The sequence below is a fragment of the Pimephales promelas genome, chromosome 3, assembly GCF_988280905.1.
Source record: "Pimephales promelas chromosome 3, fPimPro1.hap1.1, whole genome shotgun sequence".
Lineage (NCBI taxonomy): Eukaryota > Metazoa > Chordata > Actinopteri > Cypriniformes > Leuciscidae > Pimephales > Pimephales promelas.
In genome coordinates, this window is record NC_142771.1 from 29,403,115 (window position 1) to 29,419,308 (window position 16,194).

Genomic DNA, 16,194 nt, shown 5'->3' on the forward strand with positions numbered 1-16,194 from the left:
ACTATAGCCAGGTGATTTTCTCCAGCAGAGCAATCATAAGTGTTTTTACAATCACAAGTTTTACCTCTATAGAATATACACAGTAATTAATATGTAGACAGACATCTTCTTCGGAGTGAATCATTTCTCCCTTGTACCTAGTAATGATCTCTGGGATTGTATTCCTCGACAACTACAATTTTCCACTTGGAGATCAGGCAGTTATGCTTAATGGTCAGTGTGTGTACACAACTGTTCAAAGTTTATGGGTCAATGTTTTTGAAGTCTCTTCTGTTCACCAAGGCTGCATTTAGTCGATCAAAAATACAGTAAAAACAGTAAAATATGATCACAATTTAAAATATCTGTTTTCTACTCCAGTCTTCAGTGTCACAAGATCCTTCAGAAATCATTCATATACATTCATATATAGGAGCATTTCACCCATTTCAACATTAATCTTTATTGAAAGTGGATCATATATGTAGTCGAAATGTAAAAAGAATTTTTGAATTTGGTGCCCTCTTGACCGAGAAAAGACAGAAAATAACCGAAGGGTGCATTTGTAGGAAAGACTACAACACCCACAATGCACCACATTGAACAGCTCCGCAAGCCACACCCACTAATCCGGAACTGCGCACACATCAGAGAAATCATTCTTTCGTCAACAAGGCTAACGTTAGCTGCCACCAGAGTTTGAAATTCATTTCACACAAAATTTCTAGTTTGTTGGCTGTGGCGAGCAGGACGAGGGACGTGAGTTATGCACCGCAAGAGGACGGCGCGAGGCCGGTGGCGTGAGTTATAATGAAAGACAGAGACGCACCGACCAGTCTCATATCTCTCACAGAGGAGCGGAAGTATAAACGGCAGATCGAGAGAGAAACGAGAGAGTAGTGTTTTGTTTCTATTGTGTGTAGACAATAGTCAATGAGGGACTGTTGGCTTATACAGTACTTTTGTTTTGTATTTGTTCATTTAACTATTAAAATGTTTAAAAATTTAATAATGAGGAGCTAAGTTTGTAGTCTCTACACTTTTCAAAGAAATGTGACTGAAAATGACGATTTTTACATCATAAAAAGCAGGAAGTAAAACACTAAAATCCTTATTTCTCCAATCTCAGGGGGAAATAAGGGAATAAACCATGACCATTCAAAAATATGACTGGGTTTTTAAAGATACAAAGCTTAATGCAAAAGGGTGAAGTGTCCCTTTAAGAAACTTGTTTTTGATAATCAACATATCTATGTTAAAAGTTTTGTGCAACCGTAAAAATTTGTTCAAAATTATTTTATGACTACAAAGCTCAAAAGAACAGAATTTATTTTAAATAGAACTCTTTTGTACAATTATAAATGTGATATTGTTTAGCTTTTGACGAATGTATAACATTTCAGTTCTTCCTCTGGTTGATAAATGCAGTGCGTGACGCCAGATTAATGGCCTTACATGGACGGCAGGTAGAGCGAGTCCTTGGCACGATGTTGCAGGGCTGCCAGTTTTGACACTTGCTGAAGCTGCTGCTCACTGGCCTTACCCTGTGGGACAACATTGAGCAGCCCTTTCAAGTAGTCAGGGGACACCTGCAATATATGAACGAAGATCAGATTAGTAGCCTAGACAGCGATAACTTAGATCAAAACAAGAACAAATGCCTTAGATCTTTGTAACTTATGAAACAAGCAGCACAAAACATGAAAGGAATGTCTGGGAAATTGAATCAGTCTGACTGATATACCTGATTGTAATGCATAGTGACTCCGAGCTCGTTGTCAAACTTTAGTGGCTGCGTCCATATCACTCTTCGAAACCACAGACTGTAGTTGCTATCAACGCGTTCAGCCTCTGTAGCAATATCCAAGATGTACTCCCTTTTGTTCAGAGGCCGGACATTCTGACCTGGAGAAAGGGTGACAACACATGAGAAAACAGCTTGTATTACTTGTAGCTACTGAAAACAATCAGCGGCAAATTATTTTAAACAATGTGTTTTTTTCCTTTCAGTCATCTCACCTCTGTTTGTGACAACAAATACAGCATATTCATCCAAGGCCTCAAGTTTATGCAGACCCATCTCATAGCACAGCTCTTCAATGGCATCCAGAGCCACCTTCAAAGTAACAAGAGTGAATTAGAATCAAAAGTTTCCTACTAAATGAATATGATTGGTCAAGCTGCAATAAATATCACAGAGGCAACTTACTGAGCAGGTTTTGATCTTTAGGTGGCGTTCAATTCCACCAGGAAGAAGAAACAACTGGCGCTTGGAGCTCCTTCCAGCCTTGAAAACAATTGTGCATAATTAAAGGGTTAGTTCACCCAAAAATGAAAATTAAGTCATTAATTACTCCCTCATGCTGTATCAATCCCGTAAGACCTTTGTTCGTCTTTGAAACACAAATTAAGATATTTTTGATTAAATTTGAGAGCTGGATCACTCCTACATAGGCACCCTAATGGTGTGTTCACACCAAACGCGAATAGAGTGTCAAATACGCGTCTATCGCGTCTAGTTAGACGCTTGAACATTCGCTCAAGTTCAAATTTTTCAACTTGCGCGGAAGACATTCGCGGCAAACGCGTCGCCCAATTCGCGTCATTCGCAACGCTCGGCGTGAATGACGCGTCTATTCACGTCTTTGCATTGACTTTGTATGTAATCTACTCGCGCAAATAATAAAATTCGTGTTCGGTGTGAAGACACCATAAGGGATTGAAACTTGACGGCCCAGAAAGTCATTGAAGAAAATGTTTAAATATTCCATGTGACAACAGTGGCTCAACTATAAGTTTATCAGGCGACGAGAATACTTTTTGTGCGGAAAAAAACAACAACAAAAATAACGACTTTATTCGACTATTCCTTTTCTTCCTTCTGGGCCTGAGACGAGAGTTCAAGAGATTTCCACTACGTATGCGCGAGAACTTAACAAGAAGTAGTAGGAAAATAACGTAGTTCTCATAGGGTGCCTATGTGGTAGTGATACATCTCTCAAATTTAATCAAAAATATCTTCATTTGTGTTCTGAAGATGAACGAAGGTCTTACGGGATTGGAACAACATGGGGGTGAGTAATTACCCAGATAGCAAACTGACATTGAATCAACGTGGAAACATCGAAACAACGTTGATCTGACATTGTTTTGCACATCGAATTAACGTTGAACCAACGTCAGACGCGTCATTCTTTCAAAACTAGCGGAAAATAAACTTGAAATCAACGTTGTTTCAACGTTATGAAAGCATTTTCAATTTTCATTTAGCTTTGAAAAATGCCGCGTCTGACGTTGGTTCAACGTTAATTCGATGAGCAAAATCAACATTGTTTCGATGTCATGAGAGACGTCGTTTCCACGTTGATTCAATGTCAGTTTGCTGTCTGGGGTAATGACTTAATTTTCATTTTTGGGTGAACTATCCCTTTAAGCACAGATTGGAGAAAATGTGACTGAAATTAGCATTGATATTTGCTTATGTGCAACTAACCAGCATAGCTTTCAATTCCATCCCATTAGGATGCTCAACACGTCCACCGTATTGGAACGTCTTCCTTAGGTTCTGCTCACAAGCCTTGGCAATGCCTATCAACGTATCGTGTTATTTGTAATCATCAGTTAATATGTAATCAGTGTAATTGTAACATGATGTAGGCAAAATACCTTGAAAGTGCACCCCGGGACTTGCACAGACATCTTGAAGGTGTTTAAGCAGGTAAGGCTTGAGCGCCTCTGAACACTTGTAGAATGCAGTGAGAATGTACAGCAGCCTCCAGCCCCTCTGACAACTCTCCCTGCGAAACACAGCAAAGATCACCTGTTACTCTGCTTGGCACATTACAATGAGTCCTGCATGGTTCGCTCATTCAGAAAAAAGCAAGCTTATACGTCTTGGAGCTGGTGTTTCCAGTGATCTGCTTGAGGACTTGGCAGTACGCTTCATCCTTCATTAATCCGTATTCGCCACTCAACTGCAACAGAGATTGGGTTCATATCAGAGTGGAATTGAAGACATTAAGCACAATCCTGTCTGGTATCTTAATATTTAATGATGACAAGACTTGTTGGGCTATTTTAAGAGTTGTATACCCTTAGGATGGTGCTCACAACGTCCTGCTCGGCCTGACCTTTCATTGGGTAGTCTCCCATAAACTTCATTATAGCTGAAGGATAATCATCATTGATGTCGTATTAAATAGTAAACATTAAAAACAATTGATGACAGAAAAAAAATCTGTCATTTAATTTGTAATTTAATTTTCTGCTTACCAAGAAAAATCTCTCCAGCTACTCTGTTCATATTTTCATCAGTGAACTCGATCAGGGACTCTTGAATTGGAGACTACAAAAACAAAGCAAAAATCAATTAGATTATGCATAAAAAAGCTTCACACAACATATCAACCATGTTTATCATTATTATTACATAAAGGTATATTAAAATCATATAAAATGTGTTTAAAGTAAGCACGGATTATATTCACTCTAAATCCCCAATGTGCAATTAATTGATGAATCATTCTTTGAAATGGTTCTATTCACTGAATGATCCAATTTTGGCGAATATTGACTTAAAATATTCCTCACACAAAGATGCATGTGCTACTTTTATGATACTTGTATGTTTTATAAAGCTGAAAAGCCTCAATATCTGTTCATTAAATTACACAATGAATCAATTACACGATAAATCATGACAGTATACTTATTTTAAATGAACTATATTCTTTTAAGAACCTCAATGTTTCAAAATTGATAGTATGGTATGTATCCTGTACCTTGGAAAATTTCACCATTTCTGACGGTTCTCTGGATTCCTTTGTCTTCTTTGACTTTTTCTTATATGAATCACTGCAAAATCCAAGCATATGTCAGTATATTCATTATATTTTCTTAATTCAGCTATGCAACTGTGAGAACTTGAGCTCGCAATGCTCCATGATGTAATCAACAGACCCGTTGTTTCTCTGGGCCCCTCTGAAATATTTCTTGGCAAACTCCACCATGTTGTACTGGCTGTCTTGAAAGATTCTCTCATCGATGTCCATATCAGCACTGTCTGTAAAGGCCTCTGCATACTCACTGACAGGAGACGCCACCTAGAGGTTTGATGCGGTGACACAGCGGCTCAAAGAATCATCTATGGCACATATAAATCAGGATTTAAATGCCCGTGAAGCACACATACCTCAATGGACCGGCCCAGTTCATGGGCTGCGGCAGCGGACCCCACAGCTACAGCCACAGCGGCCGAGGCGGCCACGCGCCCCTGCTTATTCTTGGGCTCCTCTTTCTTGTCCACAGGAATGCTAATGAAGTCAGGAGCAGCCACTGGCTGTACAAACTCCACAGGAAAAACCCCAGATCGCCCATGAATGGCCCCAAACTTCCAGCCTTTGCACAAAACAAGACATGGTGTGTGAAAATTGGCGTGTGATGGTAGTATAGAAGAGCCTGTATAAAAAGCATCAGTGAAACCATCATGCAAAGAGAAGGAAGGCCGTTTCTATACATGCAACTACAGTAGGGATGCATAAATTCAGATAAATCTGCAAACCAGAAATTCAACTGTAATGACACTGCTAAGTGCACATCAAGAAACCCCCAAAAAGCACTCCATGCAGGTTCCACGCATGACCCACCAAAATCAGGTGTGTCTCTTTTTAACTCCTCCAGGAGAATCACCTTCTTTTTCACTATGCAACCATAACACTGGCCTGTGAAACAGCCACAGAGCCAGCAGTCAAAGTTAGGGCTTAGGTGGACAAGTTTCACCATTTGACAATACTATTTAGCTATCTGTAAGAGTTTGGGGTCAGTACACATTAAATTCATCATAACGACAGTTGACAATCACAGGAAACAGGATGTATGTAGGTCAATGAAAAGAAAAGATTTTCAAAATTATTAAGAAAAAAGTAACAATTACCTAGTAAAATTAAAGTAATCTAGTGTATATGCATATTCCAGTTTATTTTTGTAAAAAAAAAAATAATGAAAATGAAAAGAGGTTTAATTCATTATTTTAAAAAATGTTCATCACGGAACAGCTTCATCAAGTTGTTTTATGTATAAAAAAACAGTTTATTTTAACATTTTTTCAACAAATGAACAGATTATTGACCTTCAAGTGATATCTTAATTATTTAGGCTCTTTTTTCCCCAAATATGAAGAGTAGTGTAAGGTATTCATGAGTACTTTTGGTTTAAAGCAGTCTCACCTGCATCCAAGCCTTCCATTTTCTGCAAGCGTATGATGTCTCCCTTGTGGAAACTCAGCAGCGTTCTGTCATCTGTAATGTAATTACGCACAGCAACGACATAGTCTGAGTCCTAGAGCGAGAGACAGAGAGCGCAATTAACACACCGCACTACAGCCAATCAACCCCGGAGTGAATCAATATATGAGGGAACTGACCTTTTTCAGCTCTGTGATAAAGTAGTCAATCATAGTTTTAACCTGAGGAGCTTTGGCAGAGAACAGAATCAGTTTCTCATTGGTGAGGTTGAACTCCAACATGTTTTTGGAAGGAATGGTGACAAACATGATGTCTGTATAGCTGTAAGATCATAACAACAAAGAATATTTATGATGGTGGTACTGTATCTTTAATTAAACTCATTAAAAATACGAATTCATTAAAAACAACGACAAAACACAGACATTAAAAGCCTCAGCAACTGGTACCTGTAGGGTCGTAGAACCCTGAAGTAGTCTGGGGCTACTGCACTGCTCCTGACCATTTTCAAAAGCTTGATTCCTCTATGAGATACAGACAGCACCTGGACCCCTGTGCCAACACTGCCCTGTTCAGGACAAGAACAGGAAGATTTGTAGGCTTATCTAGTTCAGTAATGAAACTTTAGATGGTGCAATACTAGTGATGGAGTACTCGAGTCCTGGACTCGGACTCGAGTCCGACTCGAGACTCCATTCTCTGGACTCGTGACTCGACTTGGACTCCCGGACTGATGGACTCGGACTCGCATTACAAACCGAACCATTACAGTTGGACCATTTTTCCTGCCGACCAAAATCTGCACTGGCGCAACCACCTAACGTTGTGCAACATCAAATGGCAAAAAATGAAAGTGGAACGAAACTCATTTTGTGCTTCTCGGACCTTTATCAATTTGGACCATCAACAACAGTGCAGCGCGAGCCGATCTTGATCGAGCCAATCTTGTTGGGCTGGCAACTCTCACGCATTGAGCGTGAGACTCCCCCGATTTCTCACGCTGAAGTGAGAAATCGGGGGACAAGCCGGTCCCGGCCGGTTGTCCCCCACAGTGAAAGGTAAAACTTCCAAAATCTCAGTGTAAACAATGAATGACGTACACACCAGTGGCGTAGCCACGAGGGGGCCTGGGTGGGCCTAGGCCCCCTCAAGTTGTTTTATTAGGATTGATAGATTGACCAATCAAAATGCTGCGCGGTAAAATGCAGCTTATTTTCAAACTTGATTTGTTTATATAACGTGTTGCGCGTAACTTACGCTGTCATCTTCATCTTTGCGTGAGAGTTAATATGCCGTGACAATGGCAGGCGCTCAAACTCAAAGTACAATATTACACTTTTTTAAAAAAGCACGGAAAGATCAACTTGATATACAGTATATATAAATAATGTTGCCCCCTCATTTAAAGACGGGACCCCCCAAAAATAAAATTCTGGCTACGTCCCTGGTACACACACGGCACAAGAGATCACTTCCGGGGCTTTCCGGGCGCTCGCCGTTGCGCTTGCGCAGATCGAAGCGCCCTCGCCCTCAGATCACTTGGACGTGGCTGTGATTACATGAGGTAAAAACGATATAAATACTGTTCGTTTTCTCACAAAAAACGTTCGTTTCGTGTCTTAGGCCATCAATGTGTACTTACGAGTCATTAAATCATGTTTAATTTGGACTTCTCTGTGCATGCTCTTTGTGATGGACCCCATAGACCTGCATTATATGACTGACAGACACCAACGGTTTGACCTAAAAATATTAAAATTGAAAATACTGTGGAAACAAAGACACCTACATCTTGGATGCCCTTGAGGTAAGCAAAGATTAATTTCAAAGTGAACTATCCCTTTAAATTCTCTTCTCCCAGAAATGTAGCACCTGAAAGAGAAACTCCTACAAATGTATACGCAATAAGGCAATAACTGTGCAATAAGTTCAGACGCAAAAATAACTGTGTCCACGCCTTTTCAGTGCTAATTTTTCACTGTGTGTCTTAAGTAAATCCTGACAGTAGTTTTTTAACACCAAAAGAGGGTTTGCGCTGGTGCAAGCTGTTAGTAAATCTGGCTCTTAATCCGCCAAAACCAAATACATGTGCATTGCCATATAATTAAAATGCCAAAACTACTCTGAGAGTTGTCATGATTAAACTAGCATTATGAAGCAGCACATGCTCGCTGAAAACATTAGAATACATTATGATGAGTTTTGGATGCTGACGTGCCAGATATGACTACATTCCTTTCAGCCAGTTTCACCAGAACCTGAGCTCATTTCAGTAATTTCATAATTTACATTTTGTGAACAGTGTGTTATGCAGAGCCACCAGAAGAAAAAAAAACAGCCCTAACCAACATAAACCACTGAACTTCAGGCTGGTCCATGCAGGTATTTTCAACAACAGGGATAATCTGAGAGAGATTCCTTACAGATGCTGGGAAGAGGCGTGAGAAGTAGATCTCCCAGGTGTCTCTTGCGGCAACCACAATCTTCTTCTTCACATTTTCATCCTGGATTGTGGCATTGATGTCAACGTTTTGCTCCACTGTCACAAAATAGAAGCCAAAATGTTCCTCCCCACAAGCAAAGTTCACATATCACAAGAGGAAAATGTGTATGTGAAACATGAATCATACCAAAAAGGGATTTCATCTTCTCCCTTTCTTCCGTTGTAATGCGAATGCAAGCCTCTGAGAATGTGTCATGGACAATCTGAAAGTTTCATTACAATTACGGTTAATAAAAGTAAAAACAATCACAAATGTATACACTACCATTCAAACGTTTAGGGTCAATAAGATTTGCTACAAGAGATTTCCATTTCAAATAAATGCTGTCCTTTTGAACTTTATATTCATTAAAAAATCCTGGAAAAAAAATGTTACAGTTTCCACAAAAACTGTTTTAACATTGATAATAATAAGAAATGTTTTCTGAGCACCAAATCAGCACATTAGAATGATTTCTGAAGGATCATGTGACACTGAATTACATATTAAAATGGAAAACAGTTATTTTAAATTACAACACTGTAATTTTCACAATATTACTGTTTGTACTGTATTTTTGATCAAATAAATCTGACTTTGTAAGCATAAGAGCACAAAAAAGAAAGTCCAAACCTGCTTAAACAAGAGGTCTAGTATCAGCGGGTGGTTGAAGCTGTCTTTCGGATAAAAAACCTAAAACCACACAAAAGTATGGTTAATGTTTCATAATTATTTCCATATTTTAGCATAACAGCACTGTATCCCATTGACCCAATACAAAACAAATGACACTAGCCTCTTTCCTCAAGTAGATTTTCCAGGGTACATTGGTGTAGGTGTAGTGCTCTTCACTGCTCCTCTTGTGCAGCTGAGTCTGAATATTCTCCTCTTCAACTGGAAGTTCTCTAGATACTGTAATGTGACACACCACCATGACATTACAGCCATGCTAATATGGTTTCTATATCTGAATGAAATGACACAGATGATCTGAGTTTACCAGGAGCGGGAGCTGGGAATCTCTGACTGACAGCTGGCACAGGAGGTGATCGCTTTGTTTTTATGCTTTTTGCTGGTTTTAGTGGCCCATGGTGGTCATAATCAAACTCCTTTGCAGAAGACGAAGGAGAAACTGGAGTGTAGGTTTTCTTTTGCTGATAGTTTGGGACATGAACACATCAGGTTTAACCGCAATGATAACGCTGATACTGATAATACTTTATACCACGTTAACTCACTGACAGTTTATCTGTAAATTAACTATGACTGATTTACCTGTGAAGGTGGAGCACTCATCTGGTCCTTAAGAATCAACATAGCTTCGTCATGGGGGTCTGGTTTCCTCAAAAACACTTTAGCTTCCCTCCTGTATTGAAGACCAGTGAAGGTAGAGCTTTAGCCTTTGTTCTGTTCTACTTTAATGATCTCTTTTGATTAATATTTCATTCATGTTTTGTTATAAGGTCCGGGAGAACATTGGTTTGCTGTGTCTCAGTTTTCAGTTCAGGTCATTCAGTATTAATGAATGTGGAACTGCCGCTCAGATCTAAACATGTTCAGTTCTCGTTCTCACCTGGGCAACTCTGCTGGTTTTACAGGGTTAGTCTGATACTGCTTGATAATGTCTTTGATGTTGTGACTTGGCTCTAAGTGTTCTGTGTTTGAGATAGTGCCTCTCACCAAGTCCCCCGCTGGTGGATCCCTCCTAGTTGGGCCTTTTGGAAACATAGCCAAACACTGATGAAATAGTAACGCTTTACAATAAATTTACATTGCTTAACATGAACTAACAATAAAAAATATTTGTAAAGAATTTGTTAATCTTAGTTATAATTATTAAAATGTAAATATATATATATATATATATATATATATATATATATATATGTCTCTGTTCATATAATTCAATGCACCAGAGCTAACAAAGTACAGTTGTGTTTTATTAACTAACATTTATTTTTGTTAGCCATTGTTGGCTAATATTAGTTAATGCGTTAAAGGAGTAGTTCACTTTAAAAAAAAAGCTTTTGCTGATAATTTACTCACCCCCATGTCATCCAAGATGTCCATGTCATTCTTTCTTCAGTCGAAAAGAAATTAAGGTTTTTGATGAAAACATTCCAGGATTTTTCTCTATATAATGGACTTCAATGGGAACCAAACGGTTCAAGGTCCAAAAGACACTTTCAGTGAAAACTGCAAACTGTTCAGATGGGCTTTAAACGATTCCAGACGATGAATAAGGGTTTCAGCCCATTCTCACCCCCAAGGCGTCACTTAACTGACAAGACTAAAAGACTATCATGCTTCAATATCTGACGCTTTAGGCGGCCTTTAGCGTCAGTTCGATGACGCCCTAGGATCGCGTGTACCCTACCCCCACCCCACACCTAAACCTAACCGCGTCCTCTACCTGACGCTTTCCTTTAGGGCGCCTAAAACGTCAAATATTGAAGCATGGTCAAAGGTGACGCCTTGGGGTGAGAATGCGTTGAGGGTTTTTACAAGCGAAACGATCGCTCATTTAAAGAAAATAACAAAGTTTAAGTTTTATAAGCTCAAATGGTCGCCTTGCTCTGTTCTGTGGTGCGAGTTTGTGACTCTCCTCTTCGAACTCATTTATCAAAATGAACAAATCTTTTCCTGAGTCAATTCATTTATTTCGTTCGTTGAATGAACCAAATGACTCAAAAAAAGATTTGTTCATTTTGATGAACGAGTTTGAACGAGAGTCCGAAACGTGCATCACAGAACAGAGCAAGGCGACCATTTGAGCTTATAAAGCTTAAACATTGTTATTTATTTATTAAATGAGCGATTGTTTCGCTTGATAAGGCCCTTATTCATCGTCTGAAATCGTTTAAAGCCCTTTGAACAGTTTGCAGTTTGCACTGAAAGTGTCTTTTGTACCTTGAACCGTTTGGTTCCCAGTGAAGTCCATTATATAGAGAAAAATCCTGGAATGTTTTCATCAAAAACCTTAATTTCTTTTCGATTGAAGAAAGAAAGACATGGACATCTTCGATGACATGGAGGTGAGTAAATTATCAGCAAAAGTTTTTTTTTTTTAAAGTGAACTACTCCTTTAAATAATAGAACCTCGTTGTAAATTGTTACCTGTGAAATAATCATTTTAATAAGTGAAATTAAGCATGAAGGCATACAGATTGAAATAGTGACGTACTATACTGTCTCTGTGAAGGTTTCTGTGGTGGGGAAGCAGGGGTTGGTTTGTAGGAAACAGGTCCAGTTTCTTGTTTAGTCTTCAAATAAGATACATGACCAACAACAGGTTTGTTTTAAAGTATCAACTGTTCAATAGTATGTTTTGAGGAAAAAAAATCAACCACCATTCAAAAGTTTGGGGTCAGTAAGTTTTTTTTAAAGAAATTAATACTCAGTATTAATGCGACAGAAAAGGCATTTATAATGATACAAAAGATTTTAATTTCAAATTTTATTTTATTTTTTTTTTTGGATTTTATTTTGAACTTTATACAACTGTCGACAAATGTCTTCAATACTGATTATTATAATAATAAAATGTTTCTTGAGCAGCAAATATTCATATTAGAATAATTTCTGAAAGATCATGTGACACTGAAGACTGTGGAGTAATGATGCTGAAAATTCATCTTCACCATCAGAGGAATAAAATATATGAATAAAGAAAACAGTTATTTTAACTATTTTTATTTTTACTACATTTTAATATAAAAAATACACCCTTGTTGAGCATTAGAGACCTCTTTCAAAAACATATCTCACTGACCCCAATACTGTGTGTGGAAATGTAAAGTTCCAATATGACGTCTATCTATGTCATTATAATAAAGCTTTGACTTGATTTCTAATGATCCATATAGTAATCAGTGCTCAGAGATACTCACAGGACTGTACTGGCTGGAGCGGGGAGCTGGCACATGCTCGCTGTGTGTGTGGTGCGCTGAATTATACATCTGCTGCTGAAGGGCCATGGCCTGCATTGTCATCTGCTGAGCCTGTCGTACATTACATTAGCTCGCTATTCAAACACATTTAGTATTTTGCTACAAGTCTAAGCCATGCTTTGTTTGCTCACCAATATAATCGCTTGCTGGTTGATGATGGCTTGCTGTTGCTGTGCTATGACAGCTGGATCTACACATTTAAAGATTTAAATAAGCACAAAATCAAGCGAATGTACGCACAGAAATAAACAGTGCAGTGTTTAAACAATTATCCCAGAGAATCAATCACCGCCAAGCGTCATTATATAGAAGGACTTAAGCAGCATTCATACCTGACATATCAGGCATTGGAGGCACATTAGGCAAAGCTGGCAAAGGTGGCATAGCAGGCAAGGCTGGCATAGAAGGCATTATGGGTACTGAGGGTACGGCGGTAGGGGCATGAGGCACAGAGGGCATAGCTGGCATAGGTATAGGTGGCATCATTGTTCCTCCCATAACAGGTAGAACTGGCACCGCTGAGAACAGTAAATATGGCTATGGATCAGTAAGCAATGATCCCTTCACATATCTTAATCAAATGATTTAATGCAAGTTGGCTAGGATTTTGGCGTGAAACCCAATTAGCTGTGCCAACCAACTAATTAAATAAACATGAACAATACTGCTTAAAGTGAAATAAACACCTAGCAGCTTTTTCATATAAGAAATATTCTGTATTTTATTATTTTAAATAATGTGACTTAAAGTGTTAAACAGTTTGATTAAATTGATTAATATATATATATATATATATATACAGTATATATAGTATTTAGCTTGAGGTGTGATATATATCACATATATGTGTGTGTGTGTGTGTGTGTGTTACTGTTTAATTTGTTTAAAAAAATAAGAATAAAGAATTAAGTAAAGTTTCAGACTTTTTGTTGATGTGATTAAAAAATGTCTTGTAAACATAGCAAAAGTTGTCATCAGCTAGTTATTTTAAAGTATTTTTTTGTACACATAAGTATATGAAGAACATTATTGGCACCCATTTTGTAATACCAATCACCAAAAGCCACAGTCAAAAACAAAAACAAACAAAAAAATCCCCAAAGAATTAAAGCAATCGAATTGTAAATTGGTTATTTATCATGCAAAGCATTGGTAAATGTGCAGTTTACAAAAATTAGCAATTCTGAATAGCAGGCAATTAACTGCTTTTAGGTCCAAATTAACCCTAGTGTGTACCCATGCATAATTGATGTGTGGTAAGAAGAGGACAGAAATAGGACAGATGCAGAACTCACCACCAGGCTGCAGTCCAGGGGGATAAGGCCTGCTGGAGAGGGGCTTCACTATGTCACCATCCTCCCCTCCAATCCCGCCAGCTCCCTTCATACGGCTAGACATGCTGGATGACTTCTCAAAATCCTGGAGATAAGGCAAAGCAAAACAGGCTCTCAACTCAGGGCTGGACCCTTCCAAGCTCAGTCATACGAGAAATCAATCTCCCCATGGGAGTACCTTATACTCTCTAAGAGGGGCATAGCCCATTTACTATCGCAACTGTGACAGAGCCATGCATGCTGCATAGACCACAGGAGTCTGTTTTCCCTTACCAGTCTAGGATCTTTAAGAGAGCAAAAAAAAGTGTATATATATACATTTCCATATATATTTATGTATATTTCATTTTAAACTAACTATTCCTTTGCGACTGAAAAGGTTTCAGAGCTTATTTTTATAAGTGTCCTCAAATAATAAATATATTAATCATTCCACTGCCATACCTCTATAAGTATTTAAAAACACCAGAAATCATTTCGAAATTAAGAGAAGTAAATTAAGTATGCTCAATGCTGTGAGAAATACGGTAAACCAGTAACTTAATCACCTTCATTGCAGGGGACCTGGCAACCATAGAGCACATTGATACACTCAATCACTTGCACCATGTGGATCAAGTGGCCAGTTGTGTTCTTCATGCATTCATGTTATATTTGTAAGCTCCTTTCCATAAATACACTGATGAGCCAAAACATTATGATAAGTCACAAGTGAAGCATTTCCTAACAAGACCACAAATTTAAGGTTTCGGTAGATTAGATGGAAAGCAGGGATAAAGATCTGCACGATTTTGACAAGGGACAAATTGTAATGGCCTGACGAATGGCTCAGATCATCTCTGAAACGGCAAGGCTTGTGGGTTGCTCCCAGTCAGCAGTGGTGAGAATTTACCAACAGTCGTCCAAGGAGGGAAAAAATCTGTGACAGGGCGTTGGGCGTCCAAGGATCATTGATGCACGAGGGCAAGGCTATCCCATCTGGTCCAAGCCAGAAGAAGGTCTTTGTTCTGCTGGGAAACCACGGGTACAGCCATTCATGCGAATGTACATTTGACACATTGTTGCAGACCAGGTAGATGACAATGTTGTTCCCTGGTAGAAGTGGTCTCTTTCAGCCGGATAATGCACCTGCCACACTGCACAAATTGTTCAGGAATTGTTTGAGGAACATGATGAGGAACTCAAGGGGTTGACCTCCAAATTCCCCAGATCTCAATCCAACTGAGCACCTGTGGGATTTGCTGAACCAACAAATTTAATCCACGGTGGCTCCCCTCACAACCTACAGGACTCGAAGGATAACGTCTTGGTGCCAGATACTACAGCACACATCCAGGATTCTTGTAGAGTCCATGCCAGGACCAACAGCACAGTAGGCAGGTGGTCATAATGTCATAATGTGGCTCATCGGTGTAGTTAAACATCTATTACATTTACACTTGTTAAAAACTCTTGCTGAATTGGGGGAGTGAACCAGATAAACTTACCCCATTACCATCAGAAAGCACTGGGTCGAACAGGCTGTCGAGATATCTGTCCATGCCTTTCTGAGTTGGTGCTTCACTGAAGTCTGATTCTATTTTTTCACAGTTTTTGAGAAAAAAAATAGAAATCATGCCAATAGCATTGTACCGAATATGTAAAATTAGCTTAAAAGCTAGCCAAAAAGAAAAAGAAGACGTAAGGAAGCAGCTGACCGTGGCTGTAATAGCCATCTGAATCTGGGAGACTGGTGCTCAGCATTGTCTGAGGGAGCAGAAGTGAGTTGTCATCATCAGAATCAAATCCACTTCCAAACAGAGCCCTGGGAAAAATCATATTGAGGGTAAAGTATTAGATTCAGTAACACTACAAAGACACTGCAAAAATATTTCCCCTGAAGTAAACCATACAATGTATTTTTTTGCTTATCAAAAACGAATAATCATAAAGAAATATGCTATATGAATCACCAAAATAGGTGTCATTTTAAAGTTCAAATCAAAATCAGTCAGCAAAGAATTCACCAAATTTATTTTTTAATATTAATATTTACTATTTGTACCTTAAAGGTGAAGTTTGTAATTTATGTGTCACCAGCGGCAATAAACAGAATTTAAAAATGACTGTTTTTAGCTATTTTCAAACACTCCTGGCCACTGTCAGTCATTAGTTTGGTGCCACAGAAATTAAACACTCACATTTAACTCACTTTTAAACGGCATGC

General features: G+C 38.7%; 1 protein-coding gene across 1 annotated transcript in view; it reads right to left on the reverse strand.

The window, feature by feature from the left end:
- myo15aa (myosin XVAa) overlaps positions 1-16,194 on the reverse strand; it is a 43,151-nt gene that overhangs the window by 3,156 nt on the left and 23,801 nt on the right. Inside the window, exons 33-62 of the mRNA XM_089128725.1 lie at positions 15,686-15,792; positions 15,476-15,564; positions 13,950-14,073; positions 12,987-13,172; positions 12,786-12,850; positions 12,595-12,705; positions 11,889-11,967; positions 10,278-10,419; positions 9,980-10,070; positions 9,705-9,858; positions 9,501-9,616; positions 9,338-9,397; positions 8,852-8,927; positions 8,645-8,760; positions 6,671-6,789; positions 6,401-6,542; positions 6,204-6,315; positions 5,625-5,699; positions 5,171-5,376; positions 4,939-5,081; positions 4,761-4,833; positions 4,252-4,324; positions 4,072-4,145; positions 3,871-3,953; positions 3,646-3,776; positions 3,473-3,567; positions 2,189-2,266; positions 1,999-2,095; positions 1,724-1,884; positions 1,435-1,568 (exon numbers count right to left, since the gene is read on the reverse strand). Coding sequence (XP_088984851.1) covers positions 1,435-1,568; positions 1,724-1,884; positions 1,999-2,095; positions 2,189-2,266; positions 3,473-3,567; positions 3,646-3,776; positions 3,871-3,953; positions 4,072-4,145; positions 4,252-4,324; positions 4,761-4,833; positions 4,939-5,081; positions 5,171-5,376; positions 5,625-5,699; positions 6,204-6,315; positions 6,401-6,542; positions 6,671-6,789; positions 8,645-8,760; positions 8,852-8,927; positions 9,338-9,397; positions 9,501-9,616; positions 9,705-9,858; positions 9,980-10,070; positions 10,278-10,419; positions 11,889-11,967; positions 12,595-12,705; positions 12,786-12,850; positions 12,987-13,172; positions 13,950-14,073; positions 15,476-15,564; positions 15,686-15,792 — 3,312 coding nt within the window. The remainder of the gene's footprint in view (positions 1-1,434; positions 1,569-1,723; positions 1,885-1,998; positions 2,096-2,188; positions 2,267-3,472; positions 3,568-3,645; positions 3,777-3,870; positions 3,954-4,071; positions 4,146-4,251; positions 4,325-4,760; positions 4,834-4,938; positions 5,082-5,170; positions 5,377-5,624; positions 5,700-6,203; positions 6,316-6,400; positions 6,543-6,670; positions 6,790-8,644; positions 8,761-8,851; positions 8,928-9,337; positions 9,398-9,500; positions 9,617-9,704; positions 9,859-9,979; positions 10,071-10,277; positions 10,420-11,888; positions 11,968-12,594; positions 12,706-12,785; positions 12,851-12,986; positions 13,173-13,949; positions 14,074-15,475; positions 15,565-15,685; positions 15,793-16,194) is intronic.